General features: G+C 35.0%; 3 protein-coding genes across 3 annotated transcripts; 2 read left to right on the forward strand and 1 right to left on the reverse strand.

Annotated features, from left to right (window-relative positions):
• LOC18610916 (ATPase family AAA domain-containing protein 3-A) lies at window positions 1395-5715 on the forward strand. Its single transcript, XM_007046855.2, has 8 exons — window positions 1395-1893; window positions 2091-2186; window positions 2321-2431; window positions 2848-3157; window positions 3243-3333; window positions 3960-4302; window positions 4697-4845; window positions 4970-5715. The coding sequence occupies exons 1-8, from the start codon at window positions 1618-1620 to the stop codon at window positions 5478-5480; spliced, it is 1887 nt and encodes a 628-aa protein (XP_007046917.2). The 5' UTR covers window positions 1395-1617; the 3' UTR covers window positions 5481-5715.
• On the forward strand, window positions 6346-10237 carry LOC18610917 (embryonic protein DC-8). The gene is made up of 4 exons (XM_007046856.2): window positions 6346-6944; window positions 7625-7734; window positions 7864-8669; window positions 9956-10237. Exons 1-3 carry the CDS (start codon window positions 6769-6771, stop codon window positions 8625-8627), a joined length of 1050 nt encoding a protein of 349 aa, XP_007046918.2. The 5' UTR covers window positions 6346-6768; the 3' UTR covers window positions 8628-8669; window positions 9956-10237.
• Window positions 11159-12903, reverse strand: LOC18610918 (zinc-finger homeodomain protein 6). The gene has a single exon (XM_018113977.1). The coding sequence runs from the start codon at window positions 12450-12452 to the stop codon at window positions 11376-11378; it is 1077 nt and encodes a 358-aa protein (XP_017969466.1). The 5' UTR covers window positions 12453-12903; the 3' UTR covers window positions 11159-11375.

Consider the following 20747-nt stretch of genomic DNA (forward strand, 5'->3'; position numbering starts at 1 on the left):
CTCAATGCTAACCTTGAAGCCCAAAATCTTATCTTTAGGAACCCAATCTAATCCATCAAGAGTACCAAAACCAGTCCAAATGTGGAGTATAATGAAAAAAAGGGCATTATTTGGGTGAAACAAATAAGGCGAGAGAAAGATCGATGATATGATAAAATCATATATGAATTTTTAAATAAAAAGCATACCAATCAATTATTAATTTCATGATAAAAATAATAAAATAAAATTAGTATTAATTAGTTTTAATATAAATGTTAAAATTGATTTTAATTTTATTATTTCTTGTCTAAATAAAATTAATCATTTTATTTTTACATGATAAATATAACATTCTTATACAAATATACACTTAATTAAATAATTATTCAAAGTAATTTAAAATATATTATGCAATTGAAAAACCATATATTGATTTTATAGAAAAAGTAAACTCTTGTGAAGTATTAATTGATTATATCAACGATAAAGTGATTATTTCATCTAAATTCTTAATTAAAGTCTTTATAAATCATAGTAACCATTCGAAAAAATGCTTAAAAGAATAATTATTAATTAATGTAAGTAAACATGTAAGTAACGTTTGATATAAGAGAAGTGAGAGTATATTTCCTGTAATACGTTTAATTAAATTATATTGCAGTATTTATTTTGTAATAAATTACTGTAATATAAGATTATAATATAATCATATTATAGCTAAGCGTAATGTGATTGTAGTAAAAAATTAATGCAATTACATTACAGTACACTATGTAATGTTATTAAAATATTTTTATATTTTAACTTTATTATTTTGTTAAAAATATTTTATAATATTATAATTAAAATAAAAAATATATAATATAAGAATTAAAAATTTAAAAAAATATAAGAAATTAAAATTTATATAATATTAGTAAAATAAAATAAAATAAAATATATAATATAAAAATTATATTAAAAATAACACTATAATATATAATATTAGAATAAAAAATGGCATTAAAAATATATTTAAGAGATAATATTATAAAAAAAGTAATAATAAAAATATAAATATATTAAATTGATATTTTAATAAATAAAAATAATTTTAAAATTTAATATTACATTTTTAATAAAATACTTATAAATCAAACGCTGTAATGTTATATTATTGATATTTTAATTATTATTTTGTTTGTATACCAAACACTATAATGTTATTTTTTCTGTAATTATATTATTTGTAATCACATTACTTATAATTATATTATTTGTAATCACATTATATTATAAAATATGTAGTAATAGATATATGGTCTAATTAAAACCTTTTCGGTAGTAATTACTTGTAGAAATAATATATTTTTTACCAAATTAGAATAAATAATAGTGCAAAGAAAAAGCATTCACGCTTGTCGGGTCGGTTCTTGGCTTGGATTACTCCCCAAGCAAAAGCCCGTGCCATCGGGTCAAATTTCAACCGTTTAAACCCTAGCAACCAGGGTTTATGCTCGCGCGCTTGTCCCCGTCTCAGAAAACTTGTTTTCTTAATCCCCTTCTTCCTCTCCTTATGATCCGAATTCCAATTCCAACTCATTGGTAATCACACCATTGACTCAAACATTTTGTAGTTCTTTTGCTTTATTATCCATGGCTGCTTCTAGATTATCATCTTGCGTAGCATTAGCAGCCGCCGCCGCTGCTTCCGCCTCCACGCTCCAGAACCGCGCGTATGCCGACTCGCCATTTCGGTTCCCTCCGTTCTCCTCATCCTCTTCTTCTACTCCCTCGGTTTCGCAGGCGGAGCAATCATCAAATGCGAAACCGGAGCCCGATGAGCCCAAAGGAGCAGGGTTCGATCCAGAGGCTCTTGAAAGAGGCGCCAAAGCTCTTCGAGAGATTAACAACTCTCCACATGCCAAACAGGTAATTATGTACATTTAATTGCCTTTTATTTTCCTTTTGAGAAAAGAAGGAAAGGCAAATAGATTTTGGTTTGTTTTATTGCCTGGTTTAGATACTTCGCAAAATAAATAAATAAAATTCGATTGACTGGGTAATCGAGTCTTTTAGAATCAATTGAGTTGCTGATCTGTAAATTTGCTTTTGTTTTGGATTTTCAGGTTTTTGATCTTATGAGAAAGCAGGAACAAACTCGGCTAACAGAGGTATCAGCTGAGAAAGCTCATTATGAAGCAATTCAATCACAGGCTGATATCGTGAGTGATAAGCTAATCCTTGCATGGCTTCAATTGACTTACTCTCAGTCTATAGTTCTATTCCTTGTATTGCAATACAGCTTGTACGCACACTTGTTTGATTTTAACTCATACTATGATCATCACATTGGCAGGACAGGCAGCGGAAGTTGGCTGAAGAGCAACGGAATTTAATGCAACAACAAGCTCAGGCAAAAGCACAAATGCTGAGATACGAAGATGAGTTGGCCAGAAAAAGAATGCAGGTGAAAATGGCTGCTTTACCTGTGTGCTCATTTTACACTATGTTAATTGTACAAAAAGAGTTCTGTCTGAGACCCAGCAAATACTACCCCGTGAAGCGGTACTTACATTGCTGCCTACTAGTAGAAAAAGTCACCGGCATGCCTTTAGCATTGGATGGTAATATCTAAAAAATGGATAACATATTTTAAGCATGCGAACTTTATTATAAACTATCTTTATTGAATCCTTCTATATTGAAACTTTGGTCAGATTGGCTTAAGATATATGTCTTTTTGTGTAATGGAGCCGACTGATGTATGAGACTTTGGTTTTGACTTTTCAATTAGAAGTTCCTCTTTTCTCCCCTTTTAAGCATCCAACTTGTTAGAACTCTTCTATCAAACTGTTATATTTACCATCTTATCAATTTTTGCAGACAGATCATGAAGCTCAGAGGAGACATAATGCTGAATTGGTTAAGATGCAAGAAGAGTCATCTATCAGAAAAGAACAAGCAAGACGAGCTACTGAGGAGCAGATACAAGCTCAACAACGACAGACGGAGAAAGAGAGGGCTGAAATGGAGCGGGAAACTGTAAGAGTTAAGGCCATGGCTGAGGCGGAGGGACGGGCTCATGAGGCAAAATTGACAGAGGATCATAAGAGGCGAATGCTAATAGAAAGGGTGAATGGAGAAAGAGAGAAATGGCTTGCTGCAATTAATACAACTTTCAGTCACATAGAAGGTACATGACATTTTTAGCATTCTTTGTCCTATTGGCATCTGTTCTCTATCTTTATGGTAATATTTTCTTGAACTGAAATTTACAGGGGGTTTTAGAACTTTATTGACTGATAGGAATAAGCTACTTATGACTATTGGAGGAGCTACTGCATTAGCAGCAGGAGTTTACACTACAAGGTATTAGTACTCCCTTTTTTGTTGCTTTCGACGGAAGTTTGGTTTAGTTGAATATTCTATATAAAGCTTTTCCTGTATCCCCTTCCCCTCTTTCTCCCCTGGTTTTGGTGTTATTCTGCCATCATGTTCACATTCTCTATATTTGGAAAAAAAATTGCTAGTTTGCTTTATTGAAAGGCATTGATCATCTGGATGGTATGGACGGTTTTTGGGAGTGTGTAGCTGTGTTGGATGTTGGCACCATGTTAGTATCATGTTGGCTGCGTTAAACATATGTGAGAAACACATGTGATCATTGTATTGATAGAAGCAATAAATCTGTTCTATGACTCAGCAGTATTGCCACATCTGACAGCCCCTCGAACTCTGCCATCACCACCTTCTGTTTTGGCTGGAATAACTGTAATAATAATTTTGGCAATTTTTTAGATGTGCCCCGTTCACTGATTTATGGGAAAGATAAACAGTTTTGTACCTTCTACAGACTCTCATTATGTCACAAAGGCATTGTACCTTTAATCTACAGAATTTATTCTCTTAGAGACGTATCCCAATTGATTGTAAGTTCTTTAATCCAGTGCCCATTCAAGACTTGTTAAGAACTAAATTCTTTGCTGTGTTGACAGAGAAGGAGCTAGAGTCACTTGGAGTTATATCAATAGGATACTGGGTCAGCCGTCACTGATTCGAGAATCATCTATTGCTAAATTTCCTTGGTCAGGCATAATGTCTCAAGCAAGGAACCGAGCCTTAAAGTATAATACAGCAGCTGGGACAGCAGCACCACTGGAAAGCAAAAAGGGTCTTGAGAATGTTGTTCTCCACCCCTCATTGAAAAGGAGAATAGAGCATCTTGCTAGGGCTACAGCAAACACCAAGACTCACCAGGCCCCTTTCAGAAACATGCTATTTTATGGGCCTCCTGGCACTGGTAAAACAATGGTTGCAAGGGAGATAGCACAAAAATCGGTAGGTGTTGAATGATCGTTTCATTTTCCCCCCTTCATACCTACTATGATGTACTTATACCTTACCCTCAATTGCTGCCTTGGAAAATTTGTTTCTTAAGGATGGAGTAATTCCTTCAAATTTCATAATAGAAGCATAAAAGAAAATGAACTGAGAATGTTGAATTTCAGTGGAAAAATTTTAGATTTATCCTTTAGCTATCTGAGAAATAATAATCTTTTCTATATGTTTGAAAATAAAATTACTAAGTATATGCTATGGAAACAAATAAAGTGAAGTTGAATGCTGTTGGAAATTTGTATGGTCTTGCTGACTTCCCTGTGGCAGGGAATAGATCTAACTTTAGACAAAATTAAATTATGTGTTTGATGTGATTTGACACTATATGTTGCAGGGATTGGATTATGCCATGATGACAGGAGGAGATGTTGCACCACTGGGTGCACAGGCTGTCACCAAAATCCATGAGATATTTGATTGGGCTAAGAAGTCAAAGAAAGGTTTACTGCTTTTTATTGATGAGGCCGATGCTTTTCTATGCGAGTAAGTTGCCATTTCCTTGGCATGTGTCAAGTTTCTATGTTGAATCGCAATCTGATATTTGTCAACGAATGAGCTCTTTATGATGACCAAGTTAATAATTGTGCTGTTTATTTAATTATCGCAGGCGTAATAGTATACATATGAGTGAAGCACAACGGAGTGCTTTGAATGCATTGCTTTTCCGAACCGGAGATCAGTCAAGAGATATAGTTCTTGTGCTTGCCACGAACCGGCCAGGGGATCTTGACAGTGCTATCACTGACCGCATTGATGAGGTGATCGAGTTCCCACTTCCTGGGGAGGAAGAAAGATTCAAACTTCTGAAGCTTTATTTAAACAAGTACCTCTCTGATGAAAGTGATGGTACATCCAAGTGGGGTGCTTTGTTCAATAAAAAGCCACAGAAGATAACAATAAAAGATTTATCAGAAGATGAAATCCGAGAGGCTGCAAAAAAGATAGAAGGTTTCTCTGGCCGTGAGATAGCTAAACTCGTGGCTAGCATCCAGGCAGCCGTCTACGGGCGCCCAGACTGTGTATTGGATTCTCAGATGTTCAAGGAAATATTAGATTACAAGGTCGCGGAGCATCAACAGAGAATAAAATTGGCAGCTGAAGGTGGTTTGCCATCTTAGCTTGGCATTTACTCCTATGATTTTTACTCGCAGGATAGAGTAGGCCTTCTCTTTGAAACCATAAATGTGGGAATTTTGTCTTTGTTCCCACATATTTCGGAATTTACTGCCTTGATGGGTCATTTACGTTTAATCACCCTTGTTTGTAATTGGCTTCCAAACATTGATGAAGATTATCGATTGACCGAATGCTATTAGATTCATTGCAATAGCCTGGTTCTGTATTGTGAGTTCATCGATCTTTGCTTCCCTGTTGGATTTAAAGGACTAAAACTTATTTACCTGATGCTCCATCGGTCAGGATTAATGCTATTGCAGAAATCTCCTCAAGGATGCTTGTCCTGGTAAGGCCATGGCGCAGATTTTATTTCAGAATGGAGTAAACTTGAAATCAAATATCATTTTTACCAACAATGGAGAGTGTATTGTAATGTAAGAGAACATGGTTTTTCATATTTGTCTTGTGATATCGTAATTATGTTTTAATTAAAATATTAATAATTATATAAATAAATATGTATACAAATTAATCGATAATTCTATTCGAATTGATGGATAATTCTATGTGATTCATTTAAAACACAAAACACGATAATTTATTTTAAATTTAAATCCGTCCCGTTCTGGTTTAATGGATCGTTACGTATTATCCTATATCGGCATGCTTACTTTGGTCAGCTACTATCGGACAAAACACAATAAACGCCTGTCCGAATATTGGCATCATGGTTGGACCCGACACTTGTCTAAATCTCCAGGGCCAAAATTTCCGCAAAAAGAAAACGAAAATACCAAGAAAAGCGCACAGTGAAAGGTCAAAAGCGAAGAAAAAAAAAAGAAAACAAGGCAAAAGGCGAGTTGGTTGGGTTTTTTGAGTTTGAGATTCAAAACATTCCTCCACATGGGCCACAAAGTAAGCGAACCACCTGGAACGGACTAACCGAAACAACAAGATCTAACTTAAGATTATGCACGATTCAGATGCAGCCAACAGTACCCTTGTCCTAATAACACGTGGCATGTTGGCAGCGTTTCTTCTTCCCCACTCAGCCACGTTACCCATTGCAATGCCACGTTTCAACACCAACGGTTTTTGTTCCCTTCCCCCGTTATGACCATTGCTTTGTTCTTTTTCCTCTACAAACCAAAAAGCTTGTCAGAAATAGCCAACACAAAATTTCTGGTTTTTTATCTTGTTCTTGTTACTGCAACACTTTCTTTTTTTCCTGAGAAACAAACAATACCCTCAGAGAGATAGAGAAAAAGAAAAAAAAAAGAGATCAGGAAGATGGGGAAACTAGTGGTGGTGGTGATGGTAATGGTCATGTTATTGGTGGGGGTTTGCTGGGGATGGGGAGAGGACAAAGCAGAAGAAATCAAGCAAGGTGCTGGTGAAGCCATGCAAGATGCCGAGGACGAAAACGAGAACTCCTGGTTTGATTCGGCTTTTGACAATTTCCCTGAGTAATCAACCTTTCACCTTATAAACTTAAATCATATATACTACCATATATAAAAATGCATACATAATCTATTTATATTATAGCATATAGTCATTTTTAGAAGTATCTTATTACGTAGGCCAATTGGGAGTTGGGAAAATACAATTTGCTTTGTTGGCTTTTTAGTACTGAATTTCTTTTTGCTAGGAATGTGGTTCCTAAGTTTATCAGTGGCTAGGTTAATTCTTAACATGATTGGATTTGTATGTTGAAATATTGGTGTGATTAAATGAATGAACATCAGCAATTTGAGCATTTTTGTCTGTTTTCATTAGATCCCAGAAAACATTATACTTCTCAAAAAAATTTTCCATTAAATTGAAGTGAAAAATAACAAACCAACCCTAACAATGTGAAATTCGTCACAATTAATTGAAACCTTTCGTTGTTTCCATGAACCAGTGCTTTTTCCTATTGTTTTTTGGTTATTAATTTTTTCTATTAATCTGGGTGATATAACAGGAAATATAGCTGTCCTTTCTCTTTACGCTCCTCAATTCCATGTATAGACTCAAGCATATAGAAACTAAACTCCCTAATGGAAGAGACAAACTACAGGATCATTTGTCATGTATGACTGATTCAGATCACTATGTTATGAACAAAACGGTTGTGTCTCTCATATTGTAATGATTCTGGTAGGGTTTTTGGACATAAATACGAGAATGTAAGAGAAGCAGCCAACGATGTGATGAATAAAGCAGGAGATGCGGCCTCAAGGACAACAGAGACAATTAATTCTGCTGCCTCTGGTAATAATTAATCAATCTTGTGTCTTTCATATTAATTAATGTAATGTCAACCCAAAGTTTGTTCTTCTTATCATCAGGATTTATTTTTCGTTTTTTGGTATGTGTGATATATTACTTCTGTCCTTGCAGAAGCATCGAATTATGCTGCTGAAAAAGCTAGAGAGGGAGCAAACATGGCTTACGAGAAGGCACGTGATGGACTGAACATTGCTAACCATAAGCTTAACATCGTTACAGATGTGGCTTCAGATCAGGGTAATAGTGCTAGAGAGACAATGGCAGGAGCAATGGCCTATGGGAAAGACAAAGCAGCCGATGCCTATAATGAAGCTAAGGAGAAGATGAAAGTAGATTCAGACATGGCTTCAGATAAGGCCTATGATGCCAAAGAGAAAATTGCAGGTGGGATAGAGTACGGAAGAGATAGGGCAGCCGATGCCTACGATCAAGCCGCGGAGAAGTTTGAGATGGCTTCAAATGTGGCTTCTGAAAGAGCCCATGATGCCAAAGAAACAATAGCAGGAGCCATGGGATATGTAAGAGATAAAGCGGTCAATGCCTATGAAGAAGGCAGTCAAAAAATGAATACAGCTTTCAATGAAGAGTATGATGTCGAAGAAAAGATGGCTGGGGCAGTAAATTATGGAAGAGATAAAGCATCAAATGCCTATGACGAAGCTAAGGAGACGGTGACAGAATCAATGGGATATGGAAGAGATAAAGTTGCCAATGCCTATGAAGAAGCTAAAAATAGGGTAGGAGAAACATATGCGGCAGCCAAGGAGACCATGAATGAAGAGGCTAAGGCTAACTATGAGGCTGCCAAGGAGAAAGCTTCCCAGGCTGTGGGTGATCTTGGAGCTAAAATGAGAGGGGGTAGCGCAGAGCTTTGAGTGAAGCTATATTTTCTACTTGCTGACATTGTGAAACTATCTGTGAGTCACTGTTTTTATTTTTGTTTCTCTTCTTGGAGCATACTCTTTGGGATTTTTCTCTTTTACTAGTATTTGAGGAACATTATTTTTATAACTCCATCCTTTTATTTCCTCATATCTAGAGATCACATGCAGATATAAGCGTATATACAGTTCTTGGAGAAATAATTTAGTAGTGTATTTGAACAAAAATGAAATTGGTAGTGTATTGAACATATCTTATTTTAAGTTCCATATATTTTTCAACACCATATAAAAAATCTAGTGCATAGGGCTTGGTAATTAGACAATGTGGTGGGCTTCATGACCATGAATATGTAAATCACATGCAAGTTGCTGATCGAGCAACCTTGTTATCTGGACTATGAAGCCCATTTTTGCAATGTAGATTTTCTCCATTAAATGTTGCTTTACTATATATTTAGAAATGAATTAAGTTTCTAGTACATGATCAGATATTGAAGTTATTTTTTCCCATTCTCTCTAGGTCTTTCTTTTACTTTTTCTGGGAAAATAACTGTATGGTTTGTTTGATAAAACTACAGAAATTCAGCACTTGCATATAAAAGGAAAATAAAAAGAAAAAGTATCTTTAACATCCTAAATTAAGGATGATGGATTTCCTTAGAATTGATTTAACTGGAAGAAGGCAGTCTCTAAAAGCCTTTTTAAACTTAAACCTTGGGCAGGTCTTTTTTAAATAATTAGTGATAATATTGGTTTTTAGCTGTGAAGGAGAACCTAAGAAGGGCCAGAAGTGGCATTGTCAAAGTTTTGCATGTATGGGAAATCTCAATATGATTGATGAACTTGGTAGTGAATTTAGATGGGAGTATTTCTCCAATTTTCCCCCTCTCTCTCACCTTCATTTTCCGCCTATCTTTTTTTTCCTTCTCATTATATCTTCTTCTCCTCATGGACAAAAGAATGATGTAAAGGATCCAGGCTTTCCATTTTGGACACTCTTATCTTTATTATGTCCCTCTCAAAGTCAATGGAATTCATTTGAATTGTTCTTAAATGCCTGTGAGGCTGTGACCTTCCCCTATTGATTTTCTGTAGCTCTTAGCTGTTTTCCCGCAAGCTGCTGGACTAACTTTCCTGTTTTCTTTCTGTTTTTATTTCTTCATTCAGCTACTTGTTCCTCAAGAATTTACATTGTGAATGTTTTGAACCCATTCCTAGTTGGCATTAGATCACCAAGTTATTGCAGTTCTATTGGTTAGGTTAGTATATATAGTGCATCTTCTGATTTGTATAAATTCTTCTATCGTTTTCTTTAACAGTTCTGAGCAGAAGTTTGAGCTCCCAATCCACCCCCAACCTTTTTAATTTCCAGCTTCCTGATGTGTGTGAGAAAGAAGAATGAGATTAGATTACTCCTTCTTGAGTTGCCAAGACTATTAGAAGGAAAGAGAACTCACATGTAATAACATAATTCAGTATATCAGCAAGTTCTCATGGGCATTTTCATGCAATCCCTCAACTTTTTGGTTACTTTTATTGTTGATTTGTCATGGACAAATGTACTTTTCGAACTACTTCAAATGCCCTTCTCTTTTCCAATGCAATTTGTTTGAAGAAAAGAAAGTTCACCAAGAGAAATAGACTTGACATGAATGTCACTAGCTTCTACATATCAATCTGTATGCAAGTTTCCAGCGTTTTTGCACGGTGAAAGAATCTCTCAACTAGGATATGTCTCCTTCAATCTATAGCTTTGATGGGGCCAACTAGTCCAACGGTGTTGTTATAGATGCCGATGTTTCACATGATGAACAAAGAAAGAAAATTCAGGATTGCCATGTATAAACAAGTGTCACATGGCTGGAATTCTATTATGCAACTCCAAAGGTTGAAATTTCCAGGTTACAACTTAGCGCAAAAACTTTGGATTAACCATGTAAAATGAATTATGAGAATAAAAAGAATAGGATTTAATGATGCCTACTAATCACGTCGGTATCATAAAACCCGTCATATTCCGTTTGCCCCGGCTTTAATACTAGAGAGAAATATGTAGGAAGACTTTGTGGTAGGGTTGGAAGCAACCAAAGGTACCATGATTGATGGGCCAAATGGGACAGTTTTGGGGGAAAGGAAGAGAAAAAGATCTTCATACATAAAATTTTGCTAACATATGTTTGTCTTTTTTCCTCTTTTTCTCTTTAGAGAAAAGTAATTGTAGTAGTATACGAAACAAGAGTGTTTACCAACCCGATTTATTTCATTAGTGAAAGAGCTTAGGCAACTGAGTAGAAAAAGTATGGGTCAGATTCTAACATTCTCTAAGGATTGAAATGATTCGGAATCATTTGTAGAAGAGGAAGATTACAGATTGACTGATGTTTTCTCTAATGAAAAATCCTGACAGGGTGAGATTCCCAGATGTTGAAGAGGGAAGAAGGACTAGTACAATCTTTATGAGCTGCCAGAGTTTCTAAGACTTGGGATATGTCAGAAATCAGAATTATCTGAATTAGAAGAGATTAAGAAGAAGAGAATTATAGATTTAATGATGTTAAACAAACATTTCTGACAAATCAGGAAAAATCAATAACTAGTAAGAGTTCTAGCTAATCTATTTCCACCTTTCTTTTTCTATTTGGCTATGCACATTTTTAAGCTAAAATTATTTATTCTCTAAATCTATCAATTCTTTAAGGAGAGCCGCTACTTGCAAGTGTTTCGAAGAAAAATTCTTTCTTACATTTGCTTTTTCTTCATGGCTTGTTTATTGTTGTGCATCCAAACTTTGAAAACCTGTCTCTTTACTCCCACTTGAGCGCAAAACTGCTGCACTTCTTGCTCATCTTGCTTCTGGATTCTCCACCCCAACTTCTCAGCGAATTCCATCATCTTATCCTTCTGCTCTTGACTGAACTTTGTTCTGAACCTCTTCTTTGATGACTGTGGCTGCGCCGATATTTGCCCTCCTGCATTAGAATGAAACATATTCAGATCTTCACTTGAGGACTCAGCCAGGCCGCCACCACGGAAGTTCATCATTACAGGTGCAATTGGCATGGCAGTAGGACTAGTAGACAATCCAAGAGAGAATCTTTGTTGATGAAGAGGGATTGGTTGTTGAGGATGTAGCTGAGAAGGAGGATGTGTAGTATCTCTTCTGTTGTTGTTTTTGTTGGGGTTATAGGAATAATAACAGCTTGGTGCATATTGTGTTTCCCCGTTGATTTCTTTTCTATGAAAATTCCTGTGGCATTCACAAGCTGCGCATTTCAAGGCTTCCGGGGTGCCTTCTTCGCCGCTTGGCATGAATTCTCCGCAGCCATCCATAACATGGCTGCCCATGCTGGCTGCGTGGTTCTTCATACATTCTCTATATCTAATCAAAGGAGTAGAGCTGATAGTTGTTGGTGATGCAGCTGCCACTGGCGGGGGCTGTGATGTTGGAGGTTGTTGCTGTGGTGATTTTAGGCTTGATCTGTTAGCTGAAGCAGTCACTGTTGCACTGGTGGTAGCTGTTGGAGCTGACACCGGATCTGGGTCTGGGTCTGGGTCTGGATCTCTTCTGGGCTTGTGTATTTGGTGTTGTGGATTCAATTCAGGGTGGTAAAGAGGGTGGAGATCTAGGGTTTGAGGTGGGTTTGGATTGAGGACTGTTGTGTCACCATGAACAGTTTGATCTCTCCTCCTTTCTCCCACACCTGAATTTATAGGTGCAGAAGAAGAGACTTTTGAGGAAGAATCCCTGTTGAGTTGATTATTATAACTAAAAGAGCTTGGCATCCCCATTTCCTTATCTTGGCCTCTCAGTTCCATTAACTCTGATTTTCTAATGTAAAACCTTGATCTAAGTCTTGATCTCAGCCGCCCTTTTATTAGACTAATATACCAGTGATATGTTTCTTTTCAAACCGTCGTCATCATCATCATGGTTTTAGTGATTTTTTTCTTAAACTAGGAGAAAACTTTTCCTGCAATCTTTTCAACCCTAATTCACCACCATCTATTAGTAGCTAACCCAAAATTATTCCCTTCTCTCTTATTCTGACTTTGACGTTTTTAGTGCTAAACCCACCAACTCATTTCACTAATTCCCATTTCCTGTTTCCTCAAGACGTAAGCAAGTGCTTGAGCAGTATGTACAGACAAATGAAATTTTTTAAAGGACTAAAAGAGATTTAATTTTATAGAAGGTGATAAAATTAGATTTGGAAGCTCAAACAGGAAATGGGTCTAATATGGGGCCCTTAGCTACTACCAAAGTTTACAAAAACTTACCTCGATGAGTTAAACTGATCACTCATCAGTTTTTGATGTAAGAATTCTCTAACCGTCAGCAGTTCCATGAGGTTAAGACCAAGCAAACACAAGCAAGATTGTTTTAGCATTGATTAAGGAAGTGCAAACGTGAAGCCTAAACTGTGAGAAGGAAAGAGTGAGGGAGAGATGCCAGGAGAAAGAGGTAAAAAAGAGGGAGGATAGAGATGTGTGAGAGGAGTTTTGTTTCCTAATCACCCATCCAAGCCCATAAAATCCATCTATCGAAGGAACAGGCGGGTTGGTTTGTACTAAAAAACACCAGTGATGACACTATTAGAGACTGGTGACACTGAGGTATCTAGTACTCTTGCAGAACAACCGACAAGGCCATGTTAGTCCTCTCTCAGAGCCTGCACACTGGTCCAGCTCCTAATTATTGCCCCCCTAACACTTTGCTATTTGTTCCGTTACTATTTTCTTTCCTTCCCTCTGCACTCTGCAACTCTAAACAAACCCCAAACGAATAAGCTAAAGTTAAAAATTTTATGTGCACGACAGTGATCAAGGAAGAGAAAAGAACAATACTACAGGAATAAGAAATGTATATCACGTCTTGAGAATTGACATTGGCTTGGTTTCCTGGAATCTCCCCGCAATCTCAAATTCCTACACTTAGGACAGTTTTGATCATTCTTTGAGATTTGTACATCATCAGCCCAAAAACCTCAATTACAGAATCTCTTAAACAAGGAGGTTAAGCTTAAGATAATCAGCGAAGGAAGAGAAAACAAAAGAGGGAAAGAGAGGACCCCCTCTATCTTTTGTGGGCTACAGGAATTAAAGTGCGGGAATGCTGGTCCACAACACTGCACTTGTCCTTTTAGTGTGTGTCAGATTCTTTCTCTCACTCTCTTTCTTGTCTTTAACTCTCTCTCTCTCTCTCTACTTGAGCCCGTTTTTCTTTTGGGTGCGCCTGCAGAAATCTTATTTTTCTGCTACTCCACTATTTCTTAACCAATGACTTTTGCCAGTCCAATTCTTCTTTCTCACTTCTATTGATGTTATATTTTGGCTGGCCTTTGCCTAGTTGGCATCTTTTTTTCTTCTGTTTCTCCATCACACATCGTTTTTGTGCTTCTAGCAGCTTTGTTTTCTTGGTGGTAAAAGTGTTGTTACACGTTAGCCAATACAAGGAGGTGGCATTTAATTGATCTGCACTGTGTTATTTGACTCTTTCCTCCTTTTTGGACCATGCTTTTCTTTCTCTTACGATACATCACATTAGATAAGCTATTCCCATACTGATTTCGACCATTTAAACCCCTCTTAAATCTCCCTTTTTCTGGGTCAATATTCAACCTTGAATGAGTCAGAAAGACTGGTTTATGCACTCAAATCGTATATACTTACCAACTACTTTACACCCAGTTCCATTTTGCTCTTCAAATTTGAATTTGCAGCAACCTTTTTAGTGAGATTAAAGTTTTCATAACCAAGGTCAAGCGGTCCACCTCCAAGGCCCAGCTGAAGACCCTTTCTCTAATCTTTATCATTCAAATTAATTCTTCTTTTCGCCATGTTTCTTTGCTCTCTCTTACCTGACACAAAGGTTTGTTTCGTATCACAAATTGGGAAACACCATGTTCACATGTGTCTGCATAAATCTTTCTGTCTTAATTAGTATTTTATTATGAACCTAATGGCCAGGGTTTAAAAATGGAAGAATATCTCGTGGACTACTTATCTCTGCAATTAACTAGTATAATCTTATTTTAAGTTATCCAGGGCACCTTCTTTTGTGAGCTTGGAGGGGAACAATTTCCAACCAGGATTAATTAAAAAATGAATAAAAAGATCAATGATTAAACGAACACCTGACCACTTGTCTTCTTAATTAATGCATGCAAAGACCCTGGACAAGTTGCAAAAGCCCAGCCTGGTATCTCTGAAAACTTTCTTCTTTGGGATCCCTGGGAAAAAAATTTTGGTGTGGCCTGGTCTGGTTGCATATGTAGCTAGGGTTGTTGCATAAAGCTTTTTCCATCATAATTTGCAGATTTAATGCTTCAATGCTCCTTTGGGTCTGCATGTGTTTTAGCAGTAACCTATGCTTTGACTTTGCTCTTGAAAACGGACCACCCTGTTTCCATGGGCCCCCTGATTTTTCCCAGGGAAAATTTTTTACATCAATTTCCCCTATTTTTTTTCTCGAAAACCAATCAATACTAAACAATTTATGCAATCTAACAAACAATATTCGTCCAAGTTTTCCAAGTCAAAGTTTTTTTGCTTGATTATTATAGAAGTCAAATCAACAATAACCATATTTAACAGCTATAGTTTGACGTGAAATTTATATTTATGTTAAATAGAAATTAGTAATCTTGATCTGCCGACTACTGGTGTGTGTTTATTTTCATATTAGGGGTAAATCAATGTTCTTTTGAGACACAAAAAACGAGTAAGTCGTGTGCTGTCTTTGTTAAGGGACCGCTCTTGGTCATGACTCTTATGCAATTTGTGTGTTAGATCGGTGTCCGTCGTTTGTCTCTTTAGCTTAAGATAGAAAGGAAAAGAATGCCGCAAGAAGAAATGCACAGTGATCCTTAAATGGAAAGGTTTTTTTTAATCCTAATTTATTTACTTTTTTTTATATTAGTTAATCGAGTTCTAATTAAAAAAAAGATTTTTTTCAACAAAATTTTTTTTTTCAAAAAAAATTGATTTTAGTCAGAAATATCTTTAATTAATTGGAAATTAAAAGATAATAGATGAAGTTTTCTATCAGAAAAATTTCGTACAAATTTATTTATTGTTTTTTATAATTTCTTTTATTTTGTATCTTAAAAAATGAAAAAAAAAAGTGTCCAACATAAGTAAACAAACAAAATAACAACAAACTAAATTAAGTACCTAATTTTGGAAATTGCAACGTTTAAAAGTAATATAGTAATATCTATGTTTCTTTATTTAAAAAAATTGACAGTAAAAGCCATTAAATTCCAAATTTTAAAGTTTCTCTCTCTCTCTCTCTCTCTCTACATATTTTAAATACATATAAATTCGAATAAACAACTGGATTCGAGATAAAGAAATCTTCTTTTCCTTAAAAAAATAATAAATTCCCTAAAAAAATAGTTTCGAGTTGAATGCTAATTATTGAATTTATTTTTGAATTCTCAAAACATTTTTTTTAGAGTAAATATATTAGTAATATAGGATAGCATAAAAAAATAAAAAGGGTACGGATCAGTTTGGGCTGGTTGGCTTTTTCACGAACCAGAATCGAGACAAGGAAATCAAACGTTGGCCATTGTTGGGCTCCTCGCTCCTCAGTCATATCAAAATCTGCACGCGGGTACGTGCATGATTTGAGTGGCGGAGTTGACGTTTTTGCATGTGGAATCCAACGACCCCAACATAAAGTTTTCTCCTTTCCCTTGGCCACTTAGCTCCTTGCTTAATAATTCCCACTAAGTACTTTCTTCCCAATTCTAATTACTACTCCTAATTATCACTTGCAAATACTAATTATTACCTAATTTCCCCCTATAATTTTCTCATTGGTGCATGAGTCACACCATGATGATGTTTTTACAAAAGATTACTGAGTAGTTTTTCAAAATAATAATCAGAATTTTTAACTTTAATTTTCATCTTAATCAAGAATAAAAAACCGAAAATTCATTAACAAATTTATATTTGATGTCTTATTCACGTACACTATTTATATGTACTGTTTTCCAATCCTTTTTATTCCATCAACGATTCAATGGAGAAAGTTACGACTAGTACTAGACCTCTTCTTCTCTCGACCCACCATACATAAGCCTCGTTTTGTCTCGATCCAAGCATCTTCTGCCTTCCATGTTCTCTTTTTGTCTCTTTCTTTTCTTTCCCTCTAAGAATTGATTCTTTTTTATAGTCTATAGAAAATCCCCTTTCTCTTTAAACCCAAATTTTAGAGACGTTTGGGCTGTTGGTTGGGGAAAAATTGTTTGAGATATAGTGGTTTAATTGTAAGGAAAGTCAGTGTTGATGAGATGAGGTGTAAAATGCGTATACATTGACAATGCATTAAATTAAATTTTATTATAATAATTCAAGCACTTAATTAATTATATATGAAAATATATAATTAACAAATTAAATTTCATATCAATGATAGAAAATTTGTAAAGTCAAGAGATGAGAATTTGTTAAATTAAAGAAATTTAGAGAAAATTAGACGAAGTAATAATTTTAAATTTAACATATTTTAATTTATTTTTAAGAATTTTTAAAATTTTAATTTATTTATTTCTGAGATGATAATCTCTTATTCATTAACAATCTCGTTTTTTATAATTCAAGCAATTAAGTTTATTTGTTGATAGTCCATCTATATATGTGGTGATTATGATGGCCCAGGCTCATGCAAGATTTTCATAAAATCGGTAATCAAGTACTTTTTGTCATTAAGTTAATTTAGTTTAACAACAATAATGAGTTAATGACTTAAACTAATTAATTTAGACTTAATATCAATTGATTTTAATTATTTATGTCCCCTATTCTTTTTCACTGGATGATAAGAAAGACATGCCATTGCATTTAACTCTAACTAAAGTGCCTTTAAAAAAAAAAAACTTTAACTAAAGTGGTTTAATGACACATTAATTATGCAACTTGATCGGGAACTCTCAGTTTTAAAAAAGTTTTTAATTAAGAAATAAATTATTTTCATAAATGGCTTTAAAAAGAAAAAATATTTAAGGACAAAGTATTTATTAAGACAAAAATGACTTATATATCTAACAATTGTGTTTAGATATAAATAAAAATAAAGAAACTCTGATCAATTCACTATAAAAAACAAATTTTCTCTAAATTTTTTATTAGAAATTCGTGGAAAACCTATTAGATTATTCCAACAAAATATATTTTGTGAAAAAAAATATTTTTTTAGTGATATTTTGACAGAATATATTTTTGTGGAAAAATTAGGTAAAATCTCATATTTCATATTACCTATGTAAAATAAATTAATGATTTTGATGGAAATTAAAGCAAATCAATTACTACTACAGTTGTCATGTCACCCTTCGTATTTATAGCCTGTTCCTTTCCTGAACTAGTGAGGTCTTATTTTCTTTCCAAGTATGTTTTAAATGAAAGTAATTAATAAAAGTAATTAATAAAGGGTAAATATTAAAACTCAATCAAGAGATGGTTGAGCTGGTGCAAATGGCTTAAGGACAAAGGGATTTTTGATGTGTGGGGTGTAGACTGCATTGTCTGTGAAGAAAATGCTACAACTTTAAAGGCAAAACCAAGTGGTTTCCACAGGTCTTTCAACAAAAAAAAAAAAAAACAAAACTTTCATAGTTCGTCTTACAAAAAATGAATGAGGGAGCAGCTTTTTCTTTCAATACAAAGCACATGGGTGGCCACACGACATAGGAGGATTCCCCCATCTTTCATGGCCCTACTCATCACAAAGAAGCTTCCAACTTCCTACTAATACTGCTACTATCTTCTCTTAAACCCCTCTCCTAACTCCCGCACAAACTTACATAGCAATACATGACAGGGAGCGGTCTGCCTCAGTCAACTCACCACTCGATTTGAAAAAAGAGTACGAGCACTAGCTATTGGCAGCTGATCTGGTGTCTCCGAGAGTTAATTGTAGGAAAGACTTGTCGTGCAAGTTTCACATAAATGCAAACAGTGGGGGGATGGAGTGGTCCATTTCCATGTTGCTCAAGGCACTTTTATAATGGGGGGAGGAGGGGATGATATGGATTAGATCTTAGACTACCGATCCTCCCCAAAAGATTCAATGCCGTGAAAATGCTGGACTTTATAAAACAAATATCTTAATCACTAAACCACAAATAATTTTCCGACAATGTTAATATAAGAAATTTACGAATATCTGAAACAAAATTATGGAAAACATTTTTATTCCGCTTAAGTTTCTCTTAATTTGATTGTCATTGTAACTAATAAAGGGTGCGTTGATTCATTGGACTATTAAGTTGTAAATATATCTTCCCACTCTTAGTATATCTTGAAGCAATAAACTGAGTTGAGCTTTGATTGTCCTTTGAAGGTCCAGGTCCAAGCATTTAAATGTCATAAAAAGAAGTCTATTTTGATGTGAAATCTCACAAAGTAATCAGATTATTTGAAGCCAATCCATTGATCAAGCCATCAGTCTGCTGCTGAGGACGATATGTTTTATCTATATCTACTTTTAAGGTGTCGTGGAAGAGGTTGTCTTCATCCATAATCTCATAGTTTCATGGTGAAAATTAAAGAGGTGATCAAATTGAATTATACATCTGTGACTAAAGCAGACACTGCGTCCCAATTCCAACTGTTGAGCTGCATCTAAGATTCCAGAGAAACAAAAGAGAGAAAAAAAAAGAAAAACCAAGAAACAAACGCTTCTCAAAGGAATAAAGTGCAATTCTATACGTCATATCATGAACATATACCCCCATCTGGCCTTTGGTTTTTTCTGGAGTGTAGCAATCGGATGATTCATCCGCCCGAAGCCGCTTAACAGTGCTGCTAAACCAGTTACTAATAGACATTTTTGTGAATGAATACAAAGAAGAAAATCAAGTTAATAGTAACGTATTACTATAATATCGTAATCTAATATAATTATATTAATTTAATTTATAATCTGTATTATTATAATTATGTTAACGTATATATAGTTTTGTAATAGTACGTTCAAGTTTTTCTCTTTGGAATACTGTTTCCTTTGACAAAAACAAAAAAAAAATCGAAGTTGCTAATATGATATTTTGATTTTAATCCTGCCATTACACGAAAATTCTCCTATTCTATTAATATAGTCATGAATATGAAATAATGAAAAAAGAGAGGGAAGAGAAAAAGAAAGCAGGCTTGTCTTGATTCGCCGGTGCCGAAAGCAAAAAGAACATGTTCTTCAACGACAATCATTAATTTGGATGGATACAGACATGAATTAATTTGGTTCATATGTTGATTAGTAATTTTGCAACATAACTATTTAATTAAATTATTAAAAAAATTGTACTTAATTATTGGTTTAAATTCTTTGTCCGCACTCAAATCTTATCCTCTAGCTAGCTTGAAAGATGTCTCATATCCCTGTCATATCAAACATGAAAAAAAGGATCTGGAGACACACTTATCTTTTGACTAGTACTATCTTTCTTTCTTTCTTTCAGAAAATGAATGATGTGGTGCAACCAAAAGATGAATGTAGAGATTAGAGCACATGTAACAACAAAGAACATATCATGTCAAGCCAAATAAGCTCTTGTAAGAAAGTGAAAATAAAAAATTCAACATACTGTGTTTGATTTTGGGTTCTCAATTTACTGGGAATATTTCTAGGCAATTTTGTCAAGATGGGGATTTGCTCTCAAATCTTTTCTTGAGCTTTTACCTTCATCTTCTCGTCAAAAACCTATGCTTGCAATTGGGAATTGGCAAAGTCTGGTGTTGTGCAGCACCTTTGGGTTGAATTGGACTGGTGGGTTTGTAAAGTGAGAATCAAAACATGGACTGTTTTATTACTCTGGGTTTGCCCCAGAAATGCCCATCCATATCTGTTGGATTCAAGGGAGCATTAAGTGGGCTTTTGATCTACGGTTTTGGACAAAAGAGAGCATTTAGGTGGGCTTCTGATCGAAATTCTTTTTCATATTTAATTTTCTAACGTATCGTGTATTTTTTTGGGAAAATTGATTGATTTTTATTCTCCAAGAAAACAGGTAGATAAGCCTGTTACATAGCTCAACTGTTGCCTGGGTAGCATACAAGAGCATATTATGCAGAATTGAGAAATATCAAAACCTCTTTTCA

The sequence above is a fragment of the Theobroma cacao genome, chromosome 1 (assembly GCF_000208745.1).
Source record: "Theobroma cacao cultivar B97-61/B2 chromosome 1, Criollo_cocoa_genome_V2, whole genome shotgun sequence".
Taxonomy (NCBI): Eukaryota; Viridiplantae; Streptophyta; class Magnoliopsida; order Malvales; family Malvaceae; genus Theobroma; species Theobroma cacao.

Coding starts and splice junctions, on each gene's coding strand:
- LOC18610917 (XM_007046856.2), top strand. CDS start 6,769: ATGGGGAAACTAGTGGTGGTGGTGATGGTAATGGTCATGTTATTGGTG. Junction 6,945..7,624: donor GCTTTTGACAATTTCCCTGA/GTAATCAACCTT, acceptor TGATTCTGGTAG/GGTTTTTGGACATAAATACG. Junction 7,735..7,863: donor AATTAATTCTGCTGCCTCTG/GTAATAATTAAT, acceptor CTGTCCTTGCAG/AAGCATCGAATTATGCTGCT.
- LOC18610916 (XM_007046855.2), top strand. CDS start 1,618: ATGGCTGCTTCTAGATTATCATCTTGCGTAGCATTAGCAGCCGCCGCC. Junction 3,158..3,242: donor AACTTTCAGTCACATAGAAG/GTACATGACATT, acceptor TGAAATTTACAG/GGGGTTTTAGAACTTTATTG. Junction 3,334..3,959: donor GCAGGAGTTTACACTACAAG/GTATTAGTACTC, acceptor CTGTGTTGACAG/AGAAGGAGCTAGAGTCACTT.
- LOC18610918 (XM_018113977.1), bottom strand. CDS start 12,452: ATGGAACTGAGAGGCCAAGATAAGGAAATGGGGATGCCAAGCTCTTTT.